Genomic DNA, 27,169 nt, shown 5'->3' with positions numbered 1-27,169 from the left:
AAAGAATCTACCTTCGCAAGGGTTTCTACAGTCGTAGAGCCGCCTACAGGCACCTAGAGGAATCAGGGGGCGTGGCCTTCAGAAAGGCACCTCCCCTCTCCAGCGCTTCCGGGTGCGCTGGCGTTCTGCTGCTAGCTCGGCCTGGCGGTGTCGGGTCAGTGCCTCCCACCTGACTCCCCGGCAGGTAAGGGATTTCCGGCCTGTGCATCTCCTTCTCCGAAGGTTGTGGGAGTCGAGCCTCATTCTCTTTGCTCGGGGTTGTCGCGGGACCGCCGCAGAACGCAAATCGCCTTACCATCAAAGTCAGAAAAGTTAGGAAGTAGGCTGTCGTGGACAGAGCTTGGTGGGTCCCTGGGGATCCAGAAGTTCGTCAAACCAGAGCATGAACCTGTGGCGTGGAGGGGCGTCACCCAGCCATTTGTTGGCTCAGATACTCTGTGTTTCTTGGCTCCCCGGGTGTGTGTTCCTGAGCCTTTTTCCTCGGAACCAGGAAGTCAAGTCAGCACTCAACGGAGATACTTGTGGCGGGGAAAAGTTTCTCTGGCTTTCAAGATTCCAATTAGAAAGTGGAGAGGCATTGTAGGATCAGATAAGTACATTACCAGATTTGGAACATACGTGACGACTTGGAAGCAAAAGACACCAAAGGATAAAAAGCAAACCCTGAGAAAATACTTTTAGCCACTGAGAATGGAAACTAGGCGCTATTGGTATCTCAAAAACCTGCCTGCCCCAAGCGCCTTAAAAGCACAGGATATTAAATCTGTCGTTTTCCCTTTCTGGTAGTGATCCTGTAGACGTCTGTTGGAAAATTCAGATTTCTTTTATTCTCCTGTTTTCATACTAAACATTCATGGGAAGTTTGATTTCTATTTGTCCGAACTGACCTCCTGATCTTCCAGAACAAACTTACTCCTTCCACAGTCTTCCTGTCAGTATATGTCAGAAATGTGTTCAAGTCCAAATCCTTGGTGCTATCTTCTGCCTCCCCTCTTCAGCACACAAGATTCTATTGGCTCTACCGCAGAATATACCCAGCATCCTGGATCTTCTGCAGCTTCTCTGCTGTGTCCACTAATCCAAGCTGCCAGCATTTCCCATCAGATTGTTGGTACACTCTCCTAATTTGACTTTTCCTGCTTCTGTGTCCTTACTTCAACATACTATAGAATTCATTCATTTGCTTATTCCCTGACTTCTTTATTAGAATATAAGTTCCAGCAGTTAATTCTCCCCCACCACCACCCAATTGTCCTAAAGCTCTATTTCCAGGAGCCTTCTAGCTCAAAGAGACACTCTGTAAATATTGGATGAATGAATGACATTATATAATTTTTAAATACCCCAAACATTTTAAATTACTTACCATTGAGTTAAGTCATTTTTTAAAAAAGATACATGTTTGTTTATGATATGCCAGCACATATCCCAGTTTGGAAAAGGCTATCCTGTAGAATTTTGTAGGAAGTTATCATCAGTTTTTGTATTTGGTGATGATATTGAGGTGTTTAAAAATAAACATTAATGACTATTTGGCATATTTTGCTAAGAACATATGAAAGCAAATAATGTATTTTAGAAGGGTTACAAATATGTTAAAAAGTACTGTGCTTGATTAAATAAGACTGCCAGCATCTGAAAAACTCAGCTATATTCTCATATCTATTGTTTGTACCCAACCAGTAACCCTTCAACACTACTCTAAATATTGAGGTTACATATATTTCTGTGCATTACTTTTAAAAACAATGTTATGTAATAAATTCAAAAAAATAATTGTTCCCACACCCATGCAAACCCAAAGTCCATCATTCTCCAACCCCTATACATTCCCCTCCTTTTATCACAGGCTTAAACTGTATTGATTCATTTCACAAAAATGTTTTGAAGTCTCTTGGGGCATCCCATGGGCATATGAACAGAAACGCATTTGGATTCCACAAGCAGACATCAATTTTAGTATATTGCCACCTCATCTAGTATACTTGTCCTCATTGTCTTATTTGAAAATATGAATGGTTTGTCTTCACCATAGAAATTAGTGATATGAGAAAATAATCATAAGGATACTTATAGATCCAGCACCACTTCTATTAATGCATAGTTTACCAAAGTACATTTTAAGGAGTTTAAAAAAGATGTTACTTTCTAGTTTTTCTATACAGTTTATTTTCATTATTGAAAAGCCATAAAAGCAAAATTAAAATCACCATAAAATAATTATCAAGAGATAACCACTGTTAATATTTTGGTTTATATTCTTCCAAATATGTGGTTGGGGTGGTATGAAAATATAAGGTAAAATTTTAAATTCTGGAATTTAGAACTTTTGGGCATACATCTATGGAGGAGATGTTGAAAGGCCTTCCTTTTCCTGATGTCCCTATACTATCATCTCAGCTAGAAATCTGGGTACAGGAGAGTTACAAAATTTATTTCTGACCATGATATAGCCTGTTTTTGTTCTCAATTCCCTGCATTTTAGCTGTAGTTTTTAGAATTATTGAGCATTTGTACCTTTCTAGCTTTGTCAATCATGTATTTCTTACAGTTTAGAGAAATATGGATAAATACGGGAAAATAACTTGAAGGAGTCAACTGCATAATCTATATGTAGACAGGATTTCTTAATTTAAAAATATCAGCCTTTCATTCAGCACAAATGTTTTCTGTAGCTGCTGAAGTAAATTTGGTTGAATTGCTACCCAGGAGAATACACAAGCAGGGAAGACAGAAACAATAAAATATAATAATTGTTGTAACAGAAGAATGATCAGGTGACATTTTGGAGCAAAACAGTTGATTGTCAGGAAAAGCCAATACTACCTTCTGAGTTGGACTCAGAGGAGTAGCTGGCTCTTAAGGGGTTTGAGCTTTTACTTAGCCCTAGATGACTTTGTGTCCTACTTCATAGAGGAAATGACATTGTGTGGGAACTCTCCCTCTATGCTTCTTTTTAGATTCAGAGGAAGAGATTTCCTTCTGCTCAGCACTGATCTTTTCACTATCTCATTTGTATCAACAACCAGCTTAAGCCTTAAACTCTTAACCAGCAGCTCTCAAAATGTGATTGGGGTCCCTGGAACTCTTTCATAAAGTCTGTAAGGTCCAAATCACATACGGATAAAAGATTCATTGAGTGCAATGGATTTTAATGTGCAGTGTTCATTGATACAACTTTAGATTCCATATTTCAGCTTCTTTTTCTTCTTCAACTCCCTTCCCCTGTTCCTCTCCTTCTCTTCATAGATGGACATCTTGGAAAATCTATTTTTACCATTCATTCACTGTTCACTGTACTGTTCTTAAGTCACCACTATCGTTCAGGTTTCCAAATTTTACATACTAATCTGTATTTATTTGACCTCTCTAGATTTCTAGAATGGAGACCAACCAGTCCCCATTCTATAAATCTAATATGGTACTGTCCTGATTTTCTTTTTGCCTCCATAACTTATCAAGTACTTTTTAAATTGCTTCTTTTACTTCGTTCCTTCCCATTCTATATGTTGCTAATTGGGAAATTTATTTTTAACTTGTTTTCTCACCTGTATATGCAAATATGCTCTCAATTCATAAATTTTTTTTAATTTAGATGTTGATGCATCTTTTTATTAATTTATTTATATGCAGTGCTCAGAATTGAACCCAGTGCCTCACACATGCTAGGCAAGCACTCTACCCCTGAGCCACAACCCCAGCCCCTCAATTCATAAATGAGAATACATAAGTGAGCATTCTGTGCTGAAACCACTCTGCTAAGCTCCAGACATGCATATAGCTACTTGATGGCACCTTTCCTAGATGGTGCCACAAATAGGTATTTCACAAAATCTAGGCATCCTCTCATTATTCTCTCACTCTCCCTTTCCTCTAATCTCTGATCTCTTATGAATTTTCTTTCTTTCTTTTTATGATATGGGGGATTGAACCCAGAACTACTTAACCACTGAACCACATTCCCTGGCTATTTATTTATTTATTTATTTATTTATTTATTTAGAGACAGTGTCTCCAGAGCCTTGCTAAATTGCTGAGGCTGGCTTTGCACTTTCAATCTTCCTGCCTCAGCCTCCCAAGTCACTGGCATTACAGGTGTGAACCACTCTGCCTGGCTATGAAATTGTTTTGATTTGGTCTCTAAACTTTTTCATCTGTTTTTTTTTTTTTTTGTTTTTTTGTTTTTTTTTTTTTTGTCTATTACCTGAAAGTATACTTTTTTTTCAGGCTTTCATTTCTGCTCATCCAGATTATTGCAGATGTTTTCAAACTGGTCTCCTTGCCTTGATATGGTCTCTTGACCTTGACTGATCTCTTTAATTTTTTATCCAGAGGAATCCACTTAACAAAGATCATATAATACCCCCTTCTTAAAAATCATGAAGTTGCTCCTCTGAAACTTTTAATACTAATTTAAACTCCTTGTCTTAGTCTACAGAGCATGTAATTATTTGACCCTCCTGTTTCTCCAACTTCATCTCTTAACTATATCACATACACCTTGTGGTCCAGCTATAATAGATATTATTTGAGCCTAACCCATGCTTTCTCATCTTTTTCCAGACTGTTCCTTCTATATAGAATTTCCTTTTGGGTTTATCATAACCTTTAACTCATCCTACTAACCTCTCACTCAACCAAATATATCATAATATATGACACCAAACCAAATATGTCCTAATATACCTAATTTTGACTGCCTCTGCTTGATGCTCCTTCTCTGGGCCACATAACACTCTAAACATACCTCTTTGTTTATCATTGATTTTAATTGTTTGTATTCTCTGCTAGACTGAGCAACTTAAGAACAAAGATTTTCTCTTTGGTATAAAGCCTGATGCATATATTTGCTGAATGTATAAATGAATAAAAGGAAAGGAATGGTCCCTCTAGAAAAGAGAGTGATATGAACAATGTATCAATTATAGAAGCAAGGTTATATGGCATGAATTTTGGACTCAAGAGTTCCAAATGAGTTCAAGTTCCTGATCTTTCAGTTACTACTATGCAGTATAAAAGTGGCAAAATTGTCTTAGTTACTGAAAGGATTAAATGAAAGACATAATTCACCTAGTAAGGTACTGAGCAATAATTTGTTCATTCCTAAAATAAGCACAGAACACCAGTATCTACAATGTGCAAGTCTCTGGGTATATATTAATTCATAAAATCAGTATGGTCCCCAAACTCATGAAGTAACAACTAAATATGTGTAGTGATGAAAGATAACTAGGTAGAGAACAGGTAAGCCTATTTAGATATGGTGGTCAAAGGAAGATAAAGAGAAGAAGTGAATATTGACCTAGAAGCTTATGATACAGAGACTTTGCTTTTTACTCTTGTTTATAACTTTTTAATTTTTACCCTATGAATGTATTCTTTACTCTGTAAATACATTGTTTTGTATTTTCAAGAAATAAATAAAGGGAAGCAAAAATAATTGACAGAAAAATATCTGTCTTGAGTCATTGGAAGGAAAGATCACCATCTACTGAGAATGAAGGGCATGAAAAAAGTTAAAGCTACATAGAGAGGTAAAAGTATGAAATAGTCACTAAGAACAATGACACAAGAGAAGTAAAAATAATAGCATTGAATGCCCAGTTGAAAAGGGATGTAATAAACTGGTGTTCACACCAGTCTGTTCCATTATCTAGTTCTTTACAGCTGTATTCTACAGGTCTGGTAAACAAGTAAACTTGTGAGACTTATCCCTGGCTTCTATCTCCAGAGTAAAGTTATAGAAGAAAAGGGAGATTGAGGAAATAAAGGTTCTGTTTAGAGAGATGTTGAAATGGCAAACCACATTTTTTGGCTTAGTAGGGAATGAAAATTGTGGTGAGGTAGATCTCAAGGACTCAAAGTATGTGTAGGGGTTAGGGTGTGGTAGGGCTGGCCTACAAGCCCAGCCACTGGGTAAGTTGAGGTAGGAGGATCACAATTCAGAGGCCAGTGTCAGAAACTTAGGGATACCCTGTCTCAAAATGAAAAAAAAAATGAAAAGAACCAGGGATGGAGATAAGTGGTAAAGTGCCACTGGTTTTAATCCCCAATACCAGGAGTTGGGGAGGTGAGGCTGGCAGGAGTGAAGGGGTCAAGGAAGAGCATCCTAACAAAGTATGTGAATGGACCATATCTTCTGTGTATGTGTTTGTATATATGTGGTACTGGGGATTGAACCCAGGGATACTCTACCACTGAGCTACATCCCCAACCTTTTAAATTTTTTTATTTAAGACCGGGTCTCACTAAGTTGCCAAGCCTGCCTTTAATTTGTGCTCCTCTTACTTCAGCCTCCTGTGCCACTGGGATTACAGGCAAGTGCCACCACAACTATCTGGGCCATATATCTTTTAATGCTATAAATTATTTCAGTATATTTACTTTTCACTTTTACCAAAGAATATTGCATAGATTTTAATAGTTAAGTGTTGATAGAAAAAAATGTATTTTAAATGGAAAGATAAATAGACTTGATTCCCAAACATACTCACAGAAATTTTTCAGATAAAGTTAAAATTTTTGCTGCATTGTATTAATTTCACTTGGCAAATATCAGTGTCAGAAAAAAAGTCCTCCTGTTTTTATTGATATTTATAGGTGGAAAAATAAAGCAAAACCAGAGGACAACTTGAAAATGCATTTTAATTTGGATTTCTTCTTAGGACATCAACTAGTTGACCTTGGAGTGTTGCTTTGTTGTGTTATAATCAGTTGCCAACATTTCGTGCAGTATAGCAAAGTATGATATATGAGCTCACAGATGTCACCTCCAAAACTACTGTAAAATTTTAATGAGAATTTTTTCATATTTCAGGAATAGAAGATGAACAAACCCATAACACCATCAACGTATGTGCGCTGCCTCAATGCTGGCCTAATTAGAAAGTTGTCAGATTTTATTGATCCTCAAGAAGGATGGAAGAAATTAGCTATAGCTATTAAAAAACCATCTGGTGATGATAGATACAATCAGTTTCACATAAGGTAACATAAAATTCTTTTTCTTTTGAAATTTTTACATTAGTAGGTAGAAATACCTATTAATTGCTTGTTCTCCTGCTATCCCTTCCCTTTAATTTTATTGACTCATTGAATTCAGAAAGTGAACTTCTCTATTGTGGGTAATAAGTCACCCCTTTTTGTTTTCTTCTTTTCCTTTTGCAATTTTTGCTTCATTCTTCAACTTGTCAGCTGGGCTAATATTGTGATCTTGAAAATAAGTTTTTGAGTTAGAGTAAAGAGTCTCACCTTTGCTCTAGTTCTCTGTCACTCTGTTTTACACTTTGAATTTTCAGATTGAAGGAACATAAGACTGTTGTAAAAATCTAGTAAAATTCTGGAGTTTAAACTTTTAAGTGTGTGAATCTCTAAGCACCCTTACCAATGTATTTTGGCAGTTTTTCAAATTGATTTTAAGGCTGTTAACTTGTAAGTGTTCATATCTCCAAATGTAATTCTTAGATCATACCCAGAATTTTTCAACAGTAGCTTCACATGATTAACATTCTTTGTTTGTACTCATTTTTTTCTTAGTGTAAAATATGTTGGTTTTTTTTTTTTTTTGTCAGTCACTACAATTAAGACCTATGTCAAAATCTGTCTTTGAAAGCAAAAGAAAAGGAAATTTATTTTTGGTATTCAACAATCACCTGGCAAAGAATCTAAAGCCTTGACACCTGTATTAGTCCTTCCAGAAAATATTTGCTGATATGAAGGCTTAAACATCTTAAATTACTTGTGAAAGCATCAAGTTCAAAAAGTGAAAGCTACTTTTTAAAGATAGTTTGTTGATATTAGTATTTAAAACTTGATAGTTGTGGGAGGGGGATAGGAAAAAAGCTCTTCTTTAGAGAATAATGCCAGGAAATAATGATTAAAATAATGATAAAATCAGAAAGTTACAAATTTACAACCGCTAATGATAATTGGTTCATCATTGAACTTAAAAGCGTAAGATAAAGATTGTTGATGAACAGATATACAAGATATCCACATATTACTCTCAAGTTACTTAATTAAGAAGGGAAAAGTTACTTTTATCATAAAGAAACCTTCCTTAAACAAGTGATCAACAGTAATGACACAAAATGACATTTTTTTTTTAACCTCTGAATATGACACAGTGAGAAGGGTACATTGTCACCTATGTAGTGTTCTTACCGAAAATTTTAACCTGAATTTAATCATGAGAAAGTAGTAAGGTAAATATAGATTGTGAGACATTATGCAAGACATCTGTTTTACACTTCAAACATTGTCACACTCACAGATATTGAAAAACCAGTATGGTCAAGAACCCAGATTAGCAAAATGTTAGCAGTTGGTGAATCTAGACAAAGGGTAGGTAAATGGTTGGTCATTGCATTATTCTTTCAGCTTTTCTGTAGGTTTGAAATTTTCCAAATAAAATAGTTGGAGGAAAAACAGAGAAAGTTATATTGATTAAGTTTTTAAATGTTACTTCATGAAACTAATTTTTAATTTTAAAGTACTGAATGAAAAAAGGCTCTGTTTTCTTTCAATTTAGTTAAATATTAAATATAGTTAAAATCAAAGGAGTAATTTCCTGAATGTGTACATATTCTATTTGTTTAATTAAGAAGGTGGATTTATTTTTAAAGTTAAATAAATAAAAATTAATTTAGTTAATAAGTCATGAAGGAAGTAATATATGTTGAAAGTACATCCTTATGAGAAGAGAAATCTGAATTTGGATCTCACCTTGGATGTATCTTATTGGCTGTGTGACCCTGGACTGGTTACTCTACCAGTCCAACTTTGGATTTCTCATTAGTTAATTAAAATGGTAATCATAATATCCTTAAACAAGTTCATGCATTTGCATCCTGTAGCCCACTACGTACTCAGTAAATGTTAACTTTTATTATTATCTTCAGCATCTTTTCTCCTGCCTCTCCTTCCTGGCTTGTGGTAATTTTTGCTTGTTCTCCTGCTATCCCTTCCCTTTAATTTTATAGGAGGTTCTGTAAGCAAGACAAGGAGAAAGGAGGCTAATTCCTGTTTTCATATGAACTCAAATTATATCCTAATTTGTTTCTTTGTTACTTGCTTTTAAGGAGATTTGAAGCATTACTTCAAACTGGAAAAAGTCCCACTTGTGAATTACTGTTTGACTGGGGTACCACAAATTGCACAGTTGGTGATCTTGTGGATCTTTTGATCCAAAATGAGTTTTTTGCTCCTGCAAGTCTTTTGCTTCCAGGTAAACTGAGTGTGACCAGGGTATCAACAATTAGGGTAGAAAGACAAATGGCAGAAATGGAAACATTTCTACTTACTCTTACTTTCTTTCTCATATTAAATGAACCTTTCATTTAAGAATTCCTTTCATTCTTTCAGCTCTCCCAAACTCTTTAACAAGCAGACACAGGACACTTCAGACTGCTGCTAAAGTGAGTCTGATCTCCACCATTAAAATTAGATAATTCTGTGCCATCGGGAAGTTTAGAACTTGTGTAGGCTGTAGGAAATTATTCTTTTGAGCTCTTGTTTTTTCCACCTTCAAATTCCACTTTGATGACACTCTATCATCATGATTTCCCCACACTGCATTGTAGTGTGTTAGTGTCTAGTTATCTTCCTTATAACCTTAACTTTCTCCCTTTGACGCCCTTTATACCAGTGGTTCTCAATCTTTATTGTGCATAAGAATCATTTGGGGTTCTTGTTGAACAAGGAGGTCTTTTCCAGACCTAGTCAGAAATTCTGGAGTTAGATTCAAGGTCTATGTTCTTAAACAAGTACTTCAGTGTTTCTGGTGCAGGTGGCACATGAGCCACATTTTGTAAACACTGCCTTACTATACCAATATTTATTGTGACTGACAAGTTCTTACTAGGTAGCTTCTTATGTATGCTGTCAAAATATAGTGCCAACCTCTGAAAATTCAAATGTTATTAATTAAACTGAGTTCCTAGTTGAACTTTTTTACACACAATTTCTTGTGGAAGGAATAAGTGTTTCTTATTCTGTTTTGTTTTTTATTCTGTTTTGCAGATGCTGTTCCCAAAACTGTTCATGCTGTACCTTGTACAGAAGCTACAACAGTTCAGCAAAAACAGATGCCTTTCTATGGAAAAGACAGGACATCTGTGATACCTGTGCAGAATCTTGAACAAAACCATGTGCTACCTGACTCTTCAAGTCCAGAAAATAAAAGTTTAGAATTTAGTGATACACGTAAGTAACATTTTCACTGCTCTCTTTACTAGTAAATTTGTCATGATGACAATCACTGTTTTAAAATAAATTTCTCCTTCTTTCATTTGTTTAGCTGTCAAAGGCACACTGGCAATAGCTCTAACATGGGCTTTTTTTCCCCTCTTCATTTATTATGTATTATCTTCATTGCATTAACAAGTATCAGTGATTAGAGGTAAAGATATGCAATAAACAAAAACAAAAAACAACATAGAAAGTGGTAGGCTGGGGATATAGCTCAAAGGTAGAGTGCTTGACTAGCATGCATCTGGGTTTGAGAACCAGTACCACAAAAACAAAACAAAACAAAACATAGAAACTAGGGAAAAATAAGTAAATATTTCCATAACTTGCAAGTGACATTTTTTTAAAGAAATTATGTGACTTCACTTTGGGTAGTAACTAGAATGTTTGGTTGGTAAGATCACTAAGCATAATTTTCATAATAAAGTTTAAAATTTGTGTTTTAAACATGGTTTTACCCCATCCCATCTCTCCTGTCTTTTCTTTTGTATTTGCATATGTACGAAATATTAAGTTGAGAAAACATCAAAATTATTAAAACTAATTTTCTTTGTATTTAGTAACTTTTTCCTTATTTTATTGGCATTTTAGGTTTTCATAGTTTTTCATTTTATGAATTGAAGAATGTCACAAATAATTTTGATGAACGGCCCATTTCTGTTGGTGGCAATAAAATGGGAGAGGGAGGATTTGGAGTTGTATATAAAGGCTATGTGAACAACAAAGCAGTGGCAGTGAAGAAGTTGGCAGCTGTAAGTAATGTTTTTTAGGAGGAAAAGAATGAAAGGAATAGTTGCTTCCTAGTATGTGATATAACAAGCTTTACATTAATCTTTAGGAAATATGTTATTTCGCCATGTATTTTCTTCTAATAAATGCCTTCCTAAAGCTGGTAGTCCTTAACATTTAAAATTCAATTGAGAGGTGTGGACCCCATCCCTAGAAAAAAATATTTTGCACACATGCATATGATCATACATACAATTTTGAGAGATGTGCAAAATAAAATTGAGAAATCCTGCGCCACATAGTACCTCATGAGTAATCAAAATAAAAATGATACTAAGAAAATTTATATATATATATATATATTTTGTATTACTTTTCTTATTTAAAAATATAGTTTAGAAAATATATATCAAGACTAGAAATCTTCTTGTCTATATTCTTTGTTCCCATTTCTATTTACATATTCACCCCTTACTTTTTGATTTGTTATACTCTAAATCTGTTGTTATATCCTAAAAATATTAATATATCACATATATATGCATTGTCATTCTTTCTCATATATGTTTCAAATATTTTATTTTCTTTTTGCATTCAAATTTACTGGTTTTCTGTTACTTCAAAATTTCTATGCAGTGAAGTCTCATTCTATTTTGTTTTCACAGTAACTTAGGGAGGCTCATAATTTTTTTCTGTTCTCTGATAAACCATGGACCTTGAGCAAAACACTAAAATTTCTATATATCAGTTGTTCTACAAATAAGGAAAATAGTACCTTATTGTTTTAACGAAAGCAGATCAGCCAGCTATTTCTTGAGCTGCTTCAGCTTTAGAAGCCATGGATAATGATACTGTATTAAACTGCATATTATTTTTTCAGATGGTAGACATTAGTACTGAAGAATTGAAAAAACAATTTGATCAAGAAATAAAAGTAATGGCAAAGTAAGTATTACTTGGCAGTGTGATAGAGGGGAAAAGAACCAGTTAAGGTACAAGGAACCTGGTTTCTTTACCAAAGTGTACCATGAGCTATGGATATTTCCAAATGCAGTTACATAAAATCAAAGTAAAGGGTTTAGATAAGTACTATTGGCTCAATTCTATGACTGCATACACTCATATGCTTGTAGATTAAACAGGAGTTAGTTTTAAATCATAACGAAGTTACATGGAATTTTAGCAGTTTTCCATTATTATGTTTTCTGCACCCAAAATTCATGAAAGATCAATTGTAGAGATACTTTTAAAAAAACTTTACAGAATAATAGACACTTAGATAACAATCATAAAGTAACTAGGGAAGCATTATATGCAAAGATATTTAGAATACTTTGACCTAGAATGCTGGGAAATTGTTGACATCATCAAGAAAGGTAGGAGAAACAAATCAGAAATGTATTTAGTACTTATACTGATTGACATTTGAGTGTATGCAATATGCTGGGCACTGTGTTGCATATTTTATTTATATTGACTCATTTAATTCTCAGTACAACTCTTACAACCTCCCTTTAAAACAAAGAAATATTTAGAAGTGTTAAATAACTTGCCCAAGGTTAAATAGACAGTAAATGTTAAAAGATAGGATTCAAATCCAGATCTGATTCCAGAGCCTGAGCTCTGGATTTGGATCTTAATGGGATTTACCAAATTATATCCCCGAGGCCCATTGCTATAAATTACCAATTCTATTTGGTTAATCTCAAGAAATATTTAATAAACTGAAATTGATTCAGGTATAGTAAAAATAATGCACACTGAAAAAAAAGAAAATTTGTTTTCTCTACTCATACCTCCAGTTCTCCAGTTGTAAAAGTAATTTGTTCAAAGTAGATAAACTGGGAAATATAGAAAAAAATTTTTTAAAAAAATAATCAAAACCAACTCTTAAATATATAACTCAGAGGTAACCATTGCAAATATTCTGATGTACTTGTTTTATGATGTTGGTAGCATTTTTACCATGTCATTAAAAATAAATTTTTAAAAAATTAAATTATTTGTAACATTCTGTCATTTATAAAGACCATATCTTACTTAACCATTGTCCTACTAGATTTTTTTTCTAATTTTCAGTATTACAAATCAAAGATCCTTTAAGGATCACAAATATCTTTAAATGTTTAAATATATTTTGGCTTATTTCATCAGGATAAATTCCAAAAAGACTTACCAGGTCAGATTACATTAACTTTCTAAATACTTTCCAAATACATGTTCAAATGACTTTTTATAGATAAGTAATGGTAATTTATTTAATTTTTCTGATGATGGGGATTGAACCCAGAGTCTCACTCATGCTAACCAAATGATCCACCACTGAGCTACACCCTCTACCCCAAGTGTAATCATTTTACTTCTACTAGCAGTGTAAATATCACTGCTACCTAATCACCATTGCCTATTTTTTTTGATATGTGCCAATCTCTGATCCTTACTAATAGAATGACATTGACCAAGTTTCTTTACTCTGTGTCCATTAGTTTTCTAATCTGTAAAATTGGATAATATTACCCTCTTGTGAAGGTTAAATGAAACAAAGCAAGTAAATCATCACAATACCTTAAGGATAGTATAAATTCAGTAAATGTTAACTACTAATATTTAAAATGTGCCAGTTTGGTGGAAAATGAAACAATTATTTTTTAAATTTATATTTCTTAAAATATTAATGAAGGTAGAGATAATTTATTTGCTATAAGGAAATGTTAGAAGTATCAAGCATTTTGAATGAACAAAGTGAGTAAGCACTTGGAAGGAGTACATATGTGCCAGGTATGTTTCTAGGCTCTTGTATATTTATTCATTTAATTATAAGTGTTCATATTACCAATTAGCTACTATTTTCTGCATTTAGCAAATAAAGGAGCTGAGTCTCAGTGAGGTTGTTGACCTGCTACAGGTCACATATCTAAGAAGTAGCAGAGCTAGATTTTCAACTTGACTTTGAACTCAGCTCTGTTTTCTCTAAGCTGAACCAGAGATCCATGAAGTTTTGTTATACTGTAACTTCTCTTCAGTTTTATTACCCTCAGGTATATATATATAAAAAAAACAGACAATCAGATGTGATGAAAGATCAGACATGTATAATTTAGATGTGATTAAAGATCTGGCCTATAAATCAGTGCTTTAGTGTGTGATAAAATATTTTGGTGTGTTAGAGAATTCTTGAGAGTATTATAAAAGTTTGAGCAGACTTCTTAAAGTCTTCTTTTTGCTATTGAAAATTGTACTGAACAAATACAGGCATCAACCCAATCTTTAACCAACTTATGACAAGTTCTAATGAGCCAAATTATTGAATTTTCACTATAAAATAGAAAGAGGTTTTGCTTCTAACATTGATCAGTATTTCAGAAGAGAGAACCATTTACAGAAAATTATGGTTATATAATTGACATAGATATATATTTGATATATAACATACTATTTTCTTTTTTTTTTATTTTTGGGTTTGATGTCTTAAACAGAAAAGTGTATCAATTATTTTAAATGAATATTTCCCCAATTTTGTACTCAGTCTATAAAAAAAATGTTACTATAAAAGAAAACACATGGTTCACATTGCTTTGATACGTGAAATCTGAAATTTAATAAGATGTATTACCTAATGAATTTTTTTAACAGTTTTCAGACTGAAAATTTTTTATTTCCAGAACAAAATTTGATATGGGAAGAAAATCTGAACTATTTGGATGGGAAAAAAAAATGATGGTGCTTATAAGCACTATAAAATTCTTTTGTGTTTCAGGCATCATCCAAAACTTTTTTTAGTAGACTTTTCTCCTGAAATTTTCTTTTTCTTTCCTGCATGCACTTGCTGTACTACTGACATTATAAATCAGCAGGGTTAAGATATTAGTATATCTGTATTCATTATGAATCTATAACTTTTCTAGTTATGAAAACAGTGCTCTCTAAAATATTCTTAATCTCATTTTTTTGGTTAATATCTTACCCACTAATGGTATTTTAGATACCATTAATCCTTTTAATGAAACACAGGATGTTTATAAAATTTGGAAGCATTACATTTTATATTTCATCTAGTTAGTGAAGAGAAAAGGAAAAAAAAAACCCTAGGTGATTGGAATGGTAGGCTTTTGAAAATTAAGTTTAAAAACTCTTAATAAGAAACTATCAGAGATAGATTGAAATCCAGTGGTATCCATGTAAACTAGCTCCTATGACTTGGAAAAGGCCCCCCGAAAAAGCAGTGGAGGAGATGAGAGTGTTTACTTACTGTGGTTTTAGTTGTGGTATGCTCCTACTTAAATACAGGTAGTGACATACAGAATTTTATTGTCCAATAATCTGAAGTAGTTTTCTGTATTTAACTGTACTGAAATAACTATAAGTTTATGGAATTTACAAAGAAGAAACTTTTGACTCTACTGTGTTTAGGAGCCTTTGTACAGTTAGGTCAAGTTTCCGTGATAGAAAGTATTTGAATTTTAAAACATACTGTTATTCTAAGGAAGAAGATGTGGCTATCCCATGTGCAAGGAAAAAAAAAAATAGAATGAGTAATTGTCATTGCATTAGCTGTTTGTTGAATTGGGAAATTGTGGCATAAAGCTTAAATTTGTGTTTATCAAATGTGAACTATAGTAGTATAATGCTGCTTTGTATATACTGTAAGTGCTACAAATAGTCTCAGCACTGAAAATGTATTGATACCTCTCAAATGAATGCAACTTTTGATGTAGGTGTTTTGATATGCCTCAGAAAGTATCTGAGTGTCTGAGAATTTGTTAGTCTGTTTGCTAATGGAGATACTTCCTGTTTTTTTTGTTGCATAATTCATGTTTAAAATTTAATTTTTACATTTTTACTACTGTTAATTTAAGTAAAATTCTTCTGTGGAAAAAATGGCATTGCCAGTGAAGAAAATGAAGCATACGGAATTCTCAAATCTCAGTTTCTAAATACCATTCTTTTTAAAAAGAACCAGAATCCTTAGAGAAATGGCTGATACCAGGGATAAGGGCAGAGAAGGTACAAGATGAGTCTAGAATGCCTTGCTTGCAAAAAAGAAAGAAGTGCTCAGAAAGTGTTGTGGGCCTCATAATAAGACACAGTATTCATACTTTATAGGACTCTCCCAAGTCTAATCTCAGATAATTTAAAAATCAATATAGTAAAGATTATAACTCACTTTATGAAACAGAAATCTATGAGTCTACCCTTGAAATACAGTTTCATGGATGATAGCTAGCTAGAAAGATAAATAACAAGAGATCAATTCCTTAGAGTAAAATGCTGATAAACATGGAACACAATATAGAACTGAAATTTTTTGCAATTATCATAATTAAGATTATTTTGAGATGTTTGATAAGGGGCAAAGTAACTACATAATCTGGAAGTACCTTCCCCAGAGATCGCCTATTAGTTGCAAGGAGGAAAACAGCTATACAGCAAAGACAGAACAACACTTTAACCAGGCAATCAAAATTAAGATAACAACCAGCTCCTCACCTCAGATGTGAAATCCTAACAACCCTGCCTTCACTTTAGTAGTATGTTGGTTGGGGGACATTTATCCTCAAGCTTCATTGGAAAATACCAGATAAACCAAAATTAGAAAACATCCTATAGAAAATCTACATACACACTAATTATTAATTATTTTTGTTATAGAGAACTGATCCACCTGAAGGCAGAAAGCATATCTTAAAAATCTTTATCTCTACCATCTCAATATCTGATTATTTTTAACAACTTAGTGAACACTGAAGACACAAAATATAATGAGATGGTTAGAATAGCAAATTTTGAAACTAAGTGAATAGAATTTTTCTTAAGTAATATTTCACACTCTCATTCCAAATTCCCAAAAGTAAACCTTTGCAAAACTTTTTAACAGTATTATTGTAAAATCAGAATATGTGAAATATAACCACTCCAAATATACATTTAAATAATGAGAAGTCTTATATATTCAGATACTCTACAAAAAGAAAAAATCTCAAATATGAATTGAATTAAAAAATTTATAAATACAACTGTAGTTAGAACCCAACTTTATTGTTACAACCAATTTTTATTTACAGAATATAAATCTCTTCAAAAAGATACATTCCTTCATTTAATCAATGGTAAAAAGCCTTATTAATATGGAAATAAAGGCTAAACATCACTTATATTTAAACAGAAAAACAAACTGCTTCCATGAAAAGTTCTTGAACATATAGCAAAAATGTATTTTTACTTAAGCAGTTACATGAATGAGGCCGTTTTCATTTTCTTCACTGGCAACATACTATTTTCTTGATCTTTTTTCTGTTGAAACACTAAATTGAATATTTACAAATAGATATTATAATGATCTACATGGAAAATTTTTTGTCATAGGTGTCAACATGAAAATTTGGTAGAACTACTTGGTTTCTCAAGTGATGGCGATGATCTCTGCTTAGTATACGTTTACATGCCCAACGGTTCATTGCTAGACAGACTGTGTTGCTTGGTAAGATATTTTGTTCATCATATCATTTGGCTTCTGTTTCTGTGCTAGAATATTAATATTTACTTTGTACAGGATCGTTTAAATTACACTAATCTTAATATTTTTCTTGCTCTATAAAAGCTGTCTAGTTGATATGTAAACAAGTAGGATTGCCAGTCTGTTAGGCGATCACCTAAAATTACTAGTCAAGGTTAGATGTTGAAATGCTCTTATATATTTTTATCTTCAAATAAGAAATGCTAACCTCCATTTGATCTTATTTAGACATATTTTAATAACTTAAAAAATTATAGACCTAAATTCTTAGTGATAGCATTTTTCAGTTATTACCTAGAAAAAATATTGAGTTACATATTTTCTATAGATTTTTTTTTTCTTTTTTTAATTGGTTTGTTTCTTCATAAGGATGGTACTCCACCACTTTCTTGGCACACAAGATGCAGGATTACTCAGGGTGCAGCTAATGGAATCAGTTTTTTACATGAAAACCATCATATTCATAGAGATATTAAAAGGTAAATGCAGCTGTGAAAAGTTTTTGGAAAGCCGTCTTTAATTTGTTGTCACTGTGTTTATTCACTATTCACATGCATGTCTTAACCTGAAGCAACTGGATACATTCTCCAAAAGTCCATGAAAGCTCTTCTCACTGAGGACATCTGTAATCTGCTTTATTTCAAATCCAATGACCTATTTCTAGTACTCATCCTACTTGACTTTTTTCCCTTTATTTGTTGACATTATGTTATTCTGTTCTTCTTGAACTCTTTTGCCTTGTGGAAAATAGTTTCTTTGTTAGTTTCTGGATTATTACTCTTTTCTGAATCACCTTCATCCTCCGTGAGTACTTTTTCAGTTCTCTTTCTTCTTAAGTATTATGTCAGCTTTGTATTATTGTGACAAAATACTTAACATGAACAACTAGAAAAGGAAAGATGTATTTTGGCTTACTGTTTCAGAGGTTTCAGGCCATGATCCGCTGGCTCTGTTGCTTTGGGCCTGAGGCATGGCAGAACAAAACTGCTTACCTTATGGCAGCAGAAAGCAGAGAGAGGGACTAAGGAAGGAGTCAGAAGAAATACCCTTGCAAGGCATACCCCAGTAACCTACTTCTTCCAACTAGGTCCTACCTCCCATTAATGCCCTTATCTACAAATCCCTCAATAGATCAGTCAGTTGATGAGGTCAGAGTACTCCTGAGGATCCCAAAATCCCCACCTCTAAACGTTTCTTTATTGGGGACCAAGCCTGCAACACATGATATATTTCATATCTAAACCATCACATGTATTTATATTTCTCTAGTTCAATATTAACCTGCTATATACTAAGTACTGTAGATGATGCAATTTAGCAAAAGTGGCATATATAGAGCTTGACATCAATTGAATAATCACAAAATAATAATAGAATCATAGTATTTAGTATAGGTTCAGTGTGTATGAGTATGTATATGTGAAATATATTATCTCCATCCAAAGAATGAGTAGGAAATAAGCAAGAACAGTTTGAAGGCAGCTATAGAAGATGGAGAGAACAAACAGAAAGAACCATGTTTGTAAGATCAGTAGTGGGAAGGAATATAGGAGTTCAATGAGTTGAGGTGAAATAAAGTTTGACTGTTATGTAGAAAGTGAAGGGATGCAGGAGTTGAAATAAAATTAAATAGATAGGGAGTTAAGACCTATAGGGCCTGATAGAGCAAGGTAAGGTTTTATATGTGATTAAATCTTAAATGTAATTAGATGTTATTAAAATTATAGTAAGGAAGTGACATAATATGTAAGTTTTACAAGATCATTGTAACTCTGGTATGGAGAACAGTTTGTAAGAAGGGGTGGTTAGTAGGCTACCATACAAGTCTTGGTCATGGCAGTTAATTTGGAGAGAAGTGAGCAAATTGGAGAGATTAAGATGGCATGCTTTGCTGATATCTTGGCAGTGAAGGGGGGAAAATATCAGGAATAACTCTTGGAATTATGACATCCAGAATTGTACTCTGGAATCATTGTGGCATGATTCACTTATATAGAAAGAGGTCTCTGTTGGAGTGGTGTTGGGGAAAGTGAAAATATAAATTCTCTTTTGTAAATGTTGTGTTTAAGGTTCTTTTAAGATAAAGAAGTGGAGCTGGGTGCAGTGGTGTATGCTTGTAATCACAGCTACTGGGGAGGCTGAGGTAGGAGGATTGCAAGTTTAAGACAGCCTGGCAGTTTACTTTAAGGGCAGCCTAGGTGACTCTCAAGTCAATATCATCAGCTTCTAATACTGTATTTTTCAATGTGCCTGTACTAAAACTCCTTGCCTGAGTATCCCACTGGAGCCTGTAAGTCACTATCTTAGAAATCAAACCATCCCTTCAACCAAACATCTTTTTCTTGTATTATCATGACCTGCATGACATTTACTCAGTTTACCTAAACTCGAGATGATGAGATGATTAAAAATAAGAAATATAAGAAATAAAGACAAAAAACTCAATTAGTAGATTAATAGTGGGGCTCAGTGGGTCAATCAGGCCTGGTGGGGTCTGATCTCTAACAAAAAGGGGAGATCCATGTGCTTTATTTTATATGCAAACACATCAAAGGGATTTATTATGAGAGAAACTTCTACAAGATAAACCAAAGTAAAGCTGAGGAGAACACAGCATAATTGGTAGCATATCAACTTTTGCAGTACTTCTTCCTCCTCCAGGCACCTGGTGCCTTAATTCAGTTCGAGGACACTGCTGTCTCTTTCACCTCCAGGCAGCTGTTTGAATCTAGAGCTGTATGAACCAGTAAATTCTGTGGAAGACAGAATTTTTTCGCCCCTGCTATCACGAGCAAATGAGAGATCTCAAAAGAGCAATGCCCCTGCTTTGAGGTGGCTTACACAAACCCATAATTCATCCATAGCTCCCAAAACTGTATTTCCTTTGTAATCAAATGAAGTCACTATTTATTCATTTCCAAAACTTAACACTTTTCAGTCCCTATATCCTATTGTCACAAATTTCTGTGCCTGAAAATGTGCACTTCCTATTTATTCTGCCTCTGTTTAGATCTTTGTTATCTTTTATTGGCTTTATTTCAAACCTTCCTAGTCAATGTAAAACAAGTCTGTACCAGTTCTCACCTGTTCACTACAATACTTCCAGGTTATGGTTCTAAAAGATAAATCTGAAATTATCAGTTCCATACTATGTAAACTGTAGATACTGTTCAAATTCACTCCATCTTCCATGAACACTAGTTTTTAAATTGATTCTGTATACCATATGCTGTTGTGTTTTCATCACTTCGTATATGTTCATTTCCCTGACATGCCTTTCTTTTCTTCATATAACCATCAACTTCAAATAATCCTCCAAAACAAAGTATAATTTATACCTTTTCTTTGGAATTTCCCCAGTAATTCCTGGCACATGATTGGTTTTCCAGCATTTGGTATCTGATATTCTCATCATGTAATACTGTTTTTTAAATTTTGTGGTAGCTGTACATAGACAGAATGACTTTATTTTATTTGTTTATTTTAACGTGGTACTGAGGATCAAACCCAGTACCTCACACATGCTAGGCAAGCGCTCTGCTACTGAGCTATAGCCCTAGCCCAGTGTAATACTGTTGTTTTTTTAATTTTTCATATGCTTTTTCCACAGATAAAGTTCTAAGATTCACCACATATTCATCACCAAGTTTAAATACTATAAAACAAAGTCTTTTCAATAAGGTTTTATTGAATGAAAATATGAATATATAAATGGATGCTTGTCACGAATTCATTAATGTCTTTTATACATAATTTTACCCTTTATAAGATTCCAGATGGTACAAAAATAGTTCAGAGTAATAAATAATTGAGATAACTTTAGAAATTTGTTTTTAAGTGAATTGAGTATTGTTAGGAAAGGAATTAAGAATGGTGTTTTCAATTTATTTTAAAGCTAGACACAGAAAGACAAATACCACATTTTCACTCATTTTTGGAAACTAATAAGTCAATCTCATAGAAGAACAGAAAAGAGTAATTGTCACTAGAGACTTGGAAGGGAAGGGGAGAAGGAAGTTCATAGGGCACCAAAAAACAGAGTGGAGGAATAACTTCTGGTTCTTCTATAGCACAGTAGGGTAACTAGAGGTTAAAATAACACTGTGATACATTTTGAAATGACTAGAAGAGTATGAGATTCCCAAAACTTAAAAATGATTAATGTTTAAAGAGATAGGACTGCTTATTACCCTGATTTGATTATTATATATTGTATATATTGAATAATTAATATATCCCACAAAGATGCACAAATACTATTTCTCAATAAGAAAATTAAAATTTTGTTAGAATGGTGCTTTGAAGGCTGGAATATAGCTCAGTGGCAATCACTTGCCTGGTATGTGCAAGTTCCATGGGTTTAATCCCCATAACCACAAAGAAAAAAAATGGCACTTTGGAAGACTGGGAAGTTACCCTGTGTTATGGTTTCCTCTTCTGAAATTGTTCTTCTCAGGTCTTTTAGTCACAGCAGCAAAAAGCTGACTAAAATTTCATATAAAAAATTATTTATGGGGCTGGGTTGTGGCTCAGTGATAGAGCCCTTGTCTAGCATGTGTGAGGCACTGGGTTCAATTCTCAGAACTACATATAAATAAATAAAATAAAGATCCATCAATAACTAAAAATTTTTTAATTATTTGTGAAATATTTATGAAAATCTCTCTCACTAGCATGGAAATTTCTATTTCATTTTTATTCTCCTAAATGTTTTTCCTCTTTCTATTTGACTGTAATATGAATCCTAGATATATTTACACAAATTTCATGCTTTTATGATATATCCAATAAAATGGCAAACAATGTAAATATATGTGTATATATATGTGTGCATATATACTTTCATATATCTAAGGAACTATTTGACTTCCTTGGGAAGAAAACATTTTTTCTCCACATTTTACATTTTTGTAGTGCAAATATCTTACTAGATGAAGACTTTACTGCCAAAATATCAGATTTTGGACTTGCACGGGCCTCTGAGAAGTTTGCCCAGACAGTCATGACTAGCAGAATTGTGGGCACAACAGCTTATATGGCACCTGAAGCTTTACGAGGAGAAATAACACCCAAATCTGATGTCTACAGCTTTGGTGTGGTAAGTTACATACAATAATCATTCTTCTACAAGTACGAAATTAAAAGAGTATTTTAATATACCTATCTTGCTTAGCTTTTGTGTTTAAGATGTTAATCATTTACATTAACCTTTGATTATATCAGAAAGTTTATGAAAATGTCTCCCAATGTATGATATTTTTGAGGTTTTTTTTAATTGTTGCAATAAATGATTTTTTGTGAATTGGATGAGCTTAAATTAAAATCAATGTATAGAATGAGTCATGTCATACAATATGTTCTTTAGTCTCCATTTTCTTGGCATTTTCTGATCTACTAGTCTGTTCTTAATAGTTACTAAGATTGGGTAAGGAACAGAGTGTGAGTGTTGGAGATATTAAGGGCTTTTTCTTCATCTAATCTTTTTCAAATATATTTCACATATGGAAAGTTGACTTCATTGCACTGTACCATTAAGGCATGGGATTGTAGAATATGTCTAGTGTTTAGAACATAAGATTCTTCTAAGAGCCAGAGAATTGGGATTAGATAATCAAATTTAATTTTCTTTATTCTTGTGAAGAATACCCTGAAAGACTGGAGAAGGATTAGGAATTCCCAGAACACATGTTGATTGGACTGATTCTTTTACAAGTTGATAATAGGAAAGAATTGCTTATGGGGGCATGGTGGGATCCTAGGTGCCCATGAAGGAAGGTGATGAGAAATGCCCATGGTTTGTGTTCTTTCTGCTTTAATACCAAAAGTTATACATTTTGTACAGAAAATATTAACCAGATCTCATAATCAAGATTCATATTCCTTCTAGTTTTTATGTTATCCTAAGTGTTATATTAATGGATTTTTTTCTTCATAGGTTTTACTAGAAATAATCACTGGACTTCCAGCTGTGGATGAACACCGTGAACCTCAGTTATTAGTAACTGAAAGATTCAATTTTTTTCTAGTTCTTTTCTCTTTGCATTTATTGTCTAAATATTTACTATGTATGGGTAAATTTGACATCTAGAAATGGAATTTTATTTTACAAGTATTTCTACTGGCAATACATAATGATATATGGAAAGAGCATTAAATATTTCTAATCTCAACTCTGCCATGAAATATTTGTGAAGCCTAGAACGGTCACTTATACATTCTTTGTGAGTGAAATTAGAATATAACTAAATGATTTCTGAGATCTTCTCCAGTTTACCTTAATTCCTTACTTTCCAGGATGGTTACTAACAGTTTTCTAGCTCAGAAAGAAATGACTACATTTAAATTTGTATCAGAATAGGATTGCTTGTAAACGTTCTCTATTTATATTATATTTATAAAGTTTTAGAAAACATTATCTAATTTTATATATTAGACATTTCATTGACAATTTATAAGTAAGTTAGCTGAATGATAAATAAAACTAGAGGAAAATTATGCCCTTCTTTTTTTTCTATGTCACAAGTTTTAAGAATTTTGAAATTTGTATGAAATTAAAGAGTGATGGAAATATCATATATAAGTTTTTCTTAAACTTGGATAAATAACCATACTGATTTCATTGGAATTTATGTATCCAAATGGGACAAACCGGTACAATCATATCAGAAATATTCATATACCAGATTATGTAGCTAGAATTGGAATTAGAAAATCAAAGGGATTGATTTATTTGCTCAAGGATCTGGTGCCATACCTTTTTGTGGAAACCATAAGTAAAGTATCTGTATGTTATAATATTTTTTCCATTATAAAAATGTACATCATAAAGCTCTCCATGGTATATTGGTAATGCAATCATGCAGTAATACATGCAATATAATATTTCATATCAGTATATTTATAGATACAATGTTAAAGTTATTGTTTTAGTAATATTTAAAATTTTAAGTGGCACATTAAAAAGTAAAATTTTGTCTTAATCAGAGAAATAAAATTATCTGTTTAATTGGTTATTGGAAGTTGATGGAAAATCCTGGATTGGAGATGCTATTTTTGAGTCATTAATTAAGTCATAGATAAAGCTTTGGGTGTGAATTGAATTATATAAAATATATAGATTAAAAATAGAGGAGGGCAGAGAAAAGAGGTACAGAGGGCAAAAGATGGAACTCAGTGTTTTACTAACTTGCAGCTTAAACTTTTTAGGCAAGGCTTACCTGTCTAAAGGCCTACTTTTTCTATCCTATTACCTAAATCTTTTTCCTCTTCAGAATGTATAAGAGCCTCAAAACTTCAAATTAAGTGAGGATGTAATACAGAAAAGTACAGAATCTCTCTTAGTCACAAGTTTTATACTTCATCATTTAATAGTGAACATCATAAAACTTAAGGGAAGATTATACTTTTTCACCCATTCTTAAGGCTTGAATATGGTATCAATATAAAATAATAAGATTTTAATGCACATATAAAGCTAAGAGTGTGATGCTTTGTTTGTTTTATTTTTGAGAATTTTAATATTTATTTTTTAGTTTTCGGCGGACACAACATCTTTGTTTGTACGTGGTGCTGAGGATCGAACCCGGGCCGCAGGCATGCCAGGCTAGCGCGCTACCGCTTGAGCCACATCCCCAGCCCAGAGTGTGATGCTTTAATAAGCCCTTATGTCACTAGAGAAAATTTTCTTATCTTTACATTCTATTTCTTATAAGTAATCTTTTACATCTGTACTAGTTTTCTTGAGCTGCTGTAAAACATACCATAAAGTAGAAGACTTAAAGTGACAGAAATTTATTCTGTCACACTTTTGGACGCCAAGTGTCTGAAATCAAGGTGTTAGCAAGGCTGTGCTCCCTCTGGAGAGTCCAGGGGAGAATCCTTTCTTCCTCTTCCACCTTCTTTTTCTTGGGGAGGGGGGTTACTGGGGATTGAACTCAGGGACATTCAATCATTGAGCCACATCCCCAGCCCTATTTTGTATTTGATTTCGAGACAGGGACTCACTGAGTTGCTTAGTGCCTTACCATTGTTGAGGCTCCTCTTCTGCCTTCTGAAGGCATTCCTTGACTTATGTCTCTACCACTCCAGTCTCTGTCTCTGTAATCACATTGTCTTCTATATATCTTTTTTCCTCTTTTTGTTCATATACAGACACTTGTCATTGTATTTAGTGGCCACCTGGAAAATCCAGCATGACCTCCTCTTAAGATATTTAATTATGAGCTAGGGATGTAGCTCAAGCGGTAACACGCTTGCCTGGCATGCGCTGTTGTGTCCACCGAAAACTGAAAAATAAATATTAAAAAATTCTCTCTCTCTCTCTCTCTCTCTCTCTCTCTCTCTCTCTCTCTCTCTCCTCTCTCTTAAAAAAAGGTATTTAATTATGTCTACAAAGATGTAGTTTTTCCAGATAAGGTCACATTCACAGGTTCCAGGAATTAGGACATAGACATGTTTTGGGAGCTACCACTGTACCACCATGGTCCTAGACTTCTATCCTCATTCATTATTCTTTCATCCTGGCTTCTCCCTTATGCCCCCTCCTTTCTTTCTCTTTGATGAAACAATCTAAGTACCTATAGAGAAGTTTTTCAAATGCAGGGAGGGATGTATGTGTCTAGGAGTTGGAATTGCATTAGCAGAAGCACATCATGAGGCAGATAACTCTGCCCTGCCTGCCTATTAACTGCTACTAATGGGAACACATAAGCAATTAGCTCACATGTAAATGCAAAAATTAGAAGGCAAGAGGTTAAAGTATTTAGGGGGTTTAATATTTAATGTTTGTTCTGTGTATCTTCCATTCTTTTTTAAATTTATAAATTTATTTATTTGTTTGTTTGTTTATTTATTTATTTTTGTGGTAGTGAGGATTGAACCCAGTGCCTCAAGCTTGCAAGGCAAGCACTCCACCACTGAGCTACAACCCCAGCCCAGTATCTTCCCTTCTTAAAAGTGCTATAAAAAAAGACAGTGAAAGGATAGTAAAAGCATAGGTTAATTTAAATAATTAAAATTGATATTTAATTTATTTCTCTTGTATTTGAAGCTAACAGAATTTTAACACTCATTTTTAAGCTAGATATTAAAGAAGAAATTGAAGATGAAGAAAAGACAATTGAAGATTATATTGATGTAAAGATGAATGATGTTGATTCCACTTCAGTTGAAGCTATGTACTCTATTGCTAGTCAATGTCTTCATGAAAAGAAAAATAAGAGACCAGACATTAAGAAGGTACCAATTCTTTGCACTCATATAAAAAGTAAAGGGAATAAAGGGGATGAGGTTTGTCATTTTTTCCTAAATGTACATTTCAAACCAGCTGTGTAATGTAGTTTTTCATTTTTTCTTTCTTTTTAAAAGGTCCAACAGCTGCTGCAAGAGATGACAACTTCTTAAAACTGTAAAGGAAAGGACCCTATATATATATATATATATATATATATATATATATATATAACAATTTTTAAACTATTTTTTTCTAAATTCTCTTCTTTATCTTTAACAAGACATCATGATGCAATGGTTATTAAAGCATACATTGAACCTCCAACATATAGAACAAATAAAAGTACAGTCACCATATCAACACTTAGCCCTACCCACTTAGTATTAACTTCAGTACACATAATAACCCCTGAAACATCTCCTTTGAACACCACTAAACATGATTAG

The 27,169-nt window shown here is 33.4% G+C and overlaps 1 protein-coding gene across 6 annotated transcripts; it reads left to right on the top strand.

Moving 5' to 3' along the window:
* The first annotated feature begins 95 nt into the window (after positions 1-95).
* On the top strand, positions 96-26,917 carry Irak4 (interleukin 1 receptor associated kinase 4). 6 transcript variants are annotated; one of them, XM_026401436.2, is made up of 12 exons: positions 96-184; positions 6,818-6,987; positions 9,081-9,226; positions 10,021-10,203; positions 10,840-11,000; positions 11,858-11,922; positions 17,341-17,455; positions 17,861-17,970; positions 22,406-22,589; positions 23,427-23,489; positions 26,570-26,728; positions 26,858-26,917. In XM_026401436.2, the coding sequence occupies exons 2-12, from the start codon at positions 6,827-6,829 to the stop codon at positions 26,891-26,893; spliced, it is 1,383 nt and encodes a 460-aa protein (XP_026257221.2). In that variant the 5' UTR covers positions 96-184; positions 6,818-6,826; the 3' UTR covers positions 26,894-26,917. The 6 variants fall into 6 exon arrangements, with proteins under 6 accessions (XP_026257221.2, XP_026257222.2, XP_026257223.2 ...); XM_026401437.2 differs by having other exon boundaries at positions 96-1,111; XM_026401438.2 differs by lacking the exon at positions 23,427-23,489.
* Positions 26,918-27,169: the final 252 nt, after the last annotated feature.

The sequence above is a fragment of the Urocitellus parryii genome, chromosome 5, assembly GCF_045843805.1.
Source record: "Urocitellus parryii isolate mUroPar1 chromosome 5, mUroPar1.hap1, whole genome shotgun sequence".
NCBI lineage: Eukaryota > Metazoa > Chordata > Mammalia > Rodentia > Sciuridae > Urocitellus > Urocitellus parryii.
This window is presented reverse-complemented; position numbering and strand designations above follow the sequence as displayed.

Excerpts from the sequence above, each read along its gene's own strand:
- Irak4 (XM_026401436.2), top strand. The coding sequence starts at position 6,827 with ATGAACAAACCCATAACACCATCAACGTATGTGCGCTGCCTCAATGCT. Across the intron at positions 10,204-10,839 it reads TTTAGAATTTAGTGATACAC|GTTTTCATAGTTTTTCATTT; the intron begins GTAAGTAACATT and ends TTGGCATTTTAG. Across the intron at positions 17,971-22,405 it reads ATTCATAGAGATATTAAAAG|TGCAAATATCTTACTAGATG; the intron begins GTAAATGCAGCT and ends ACATTTTTGTAG.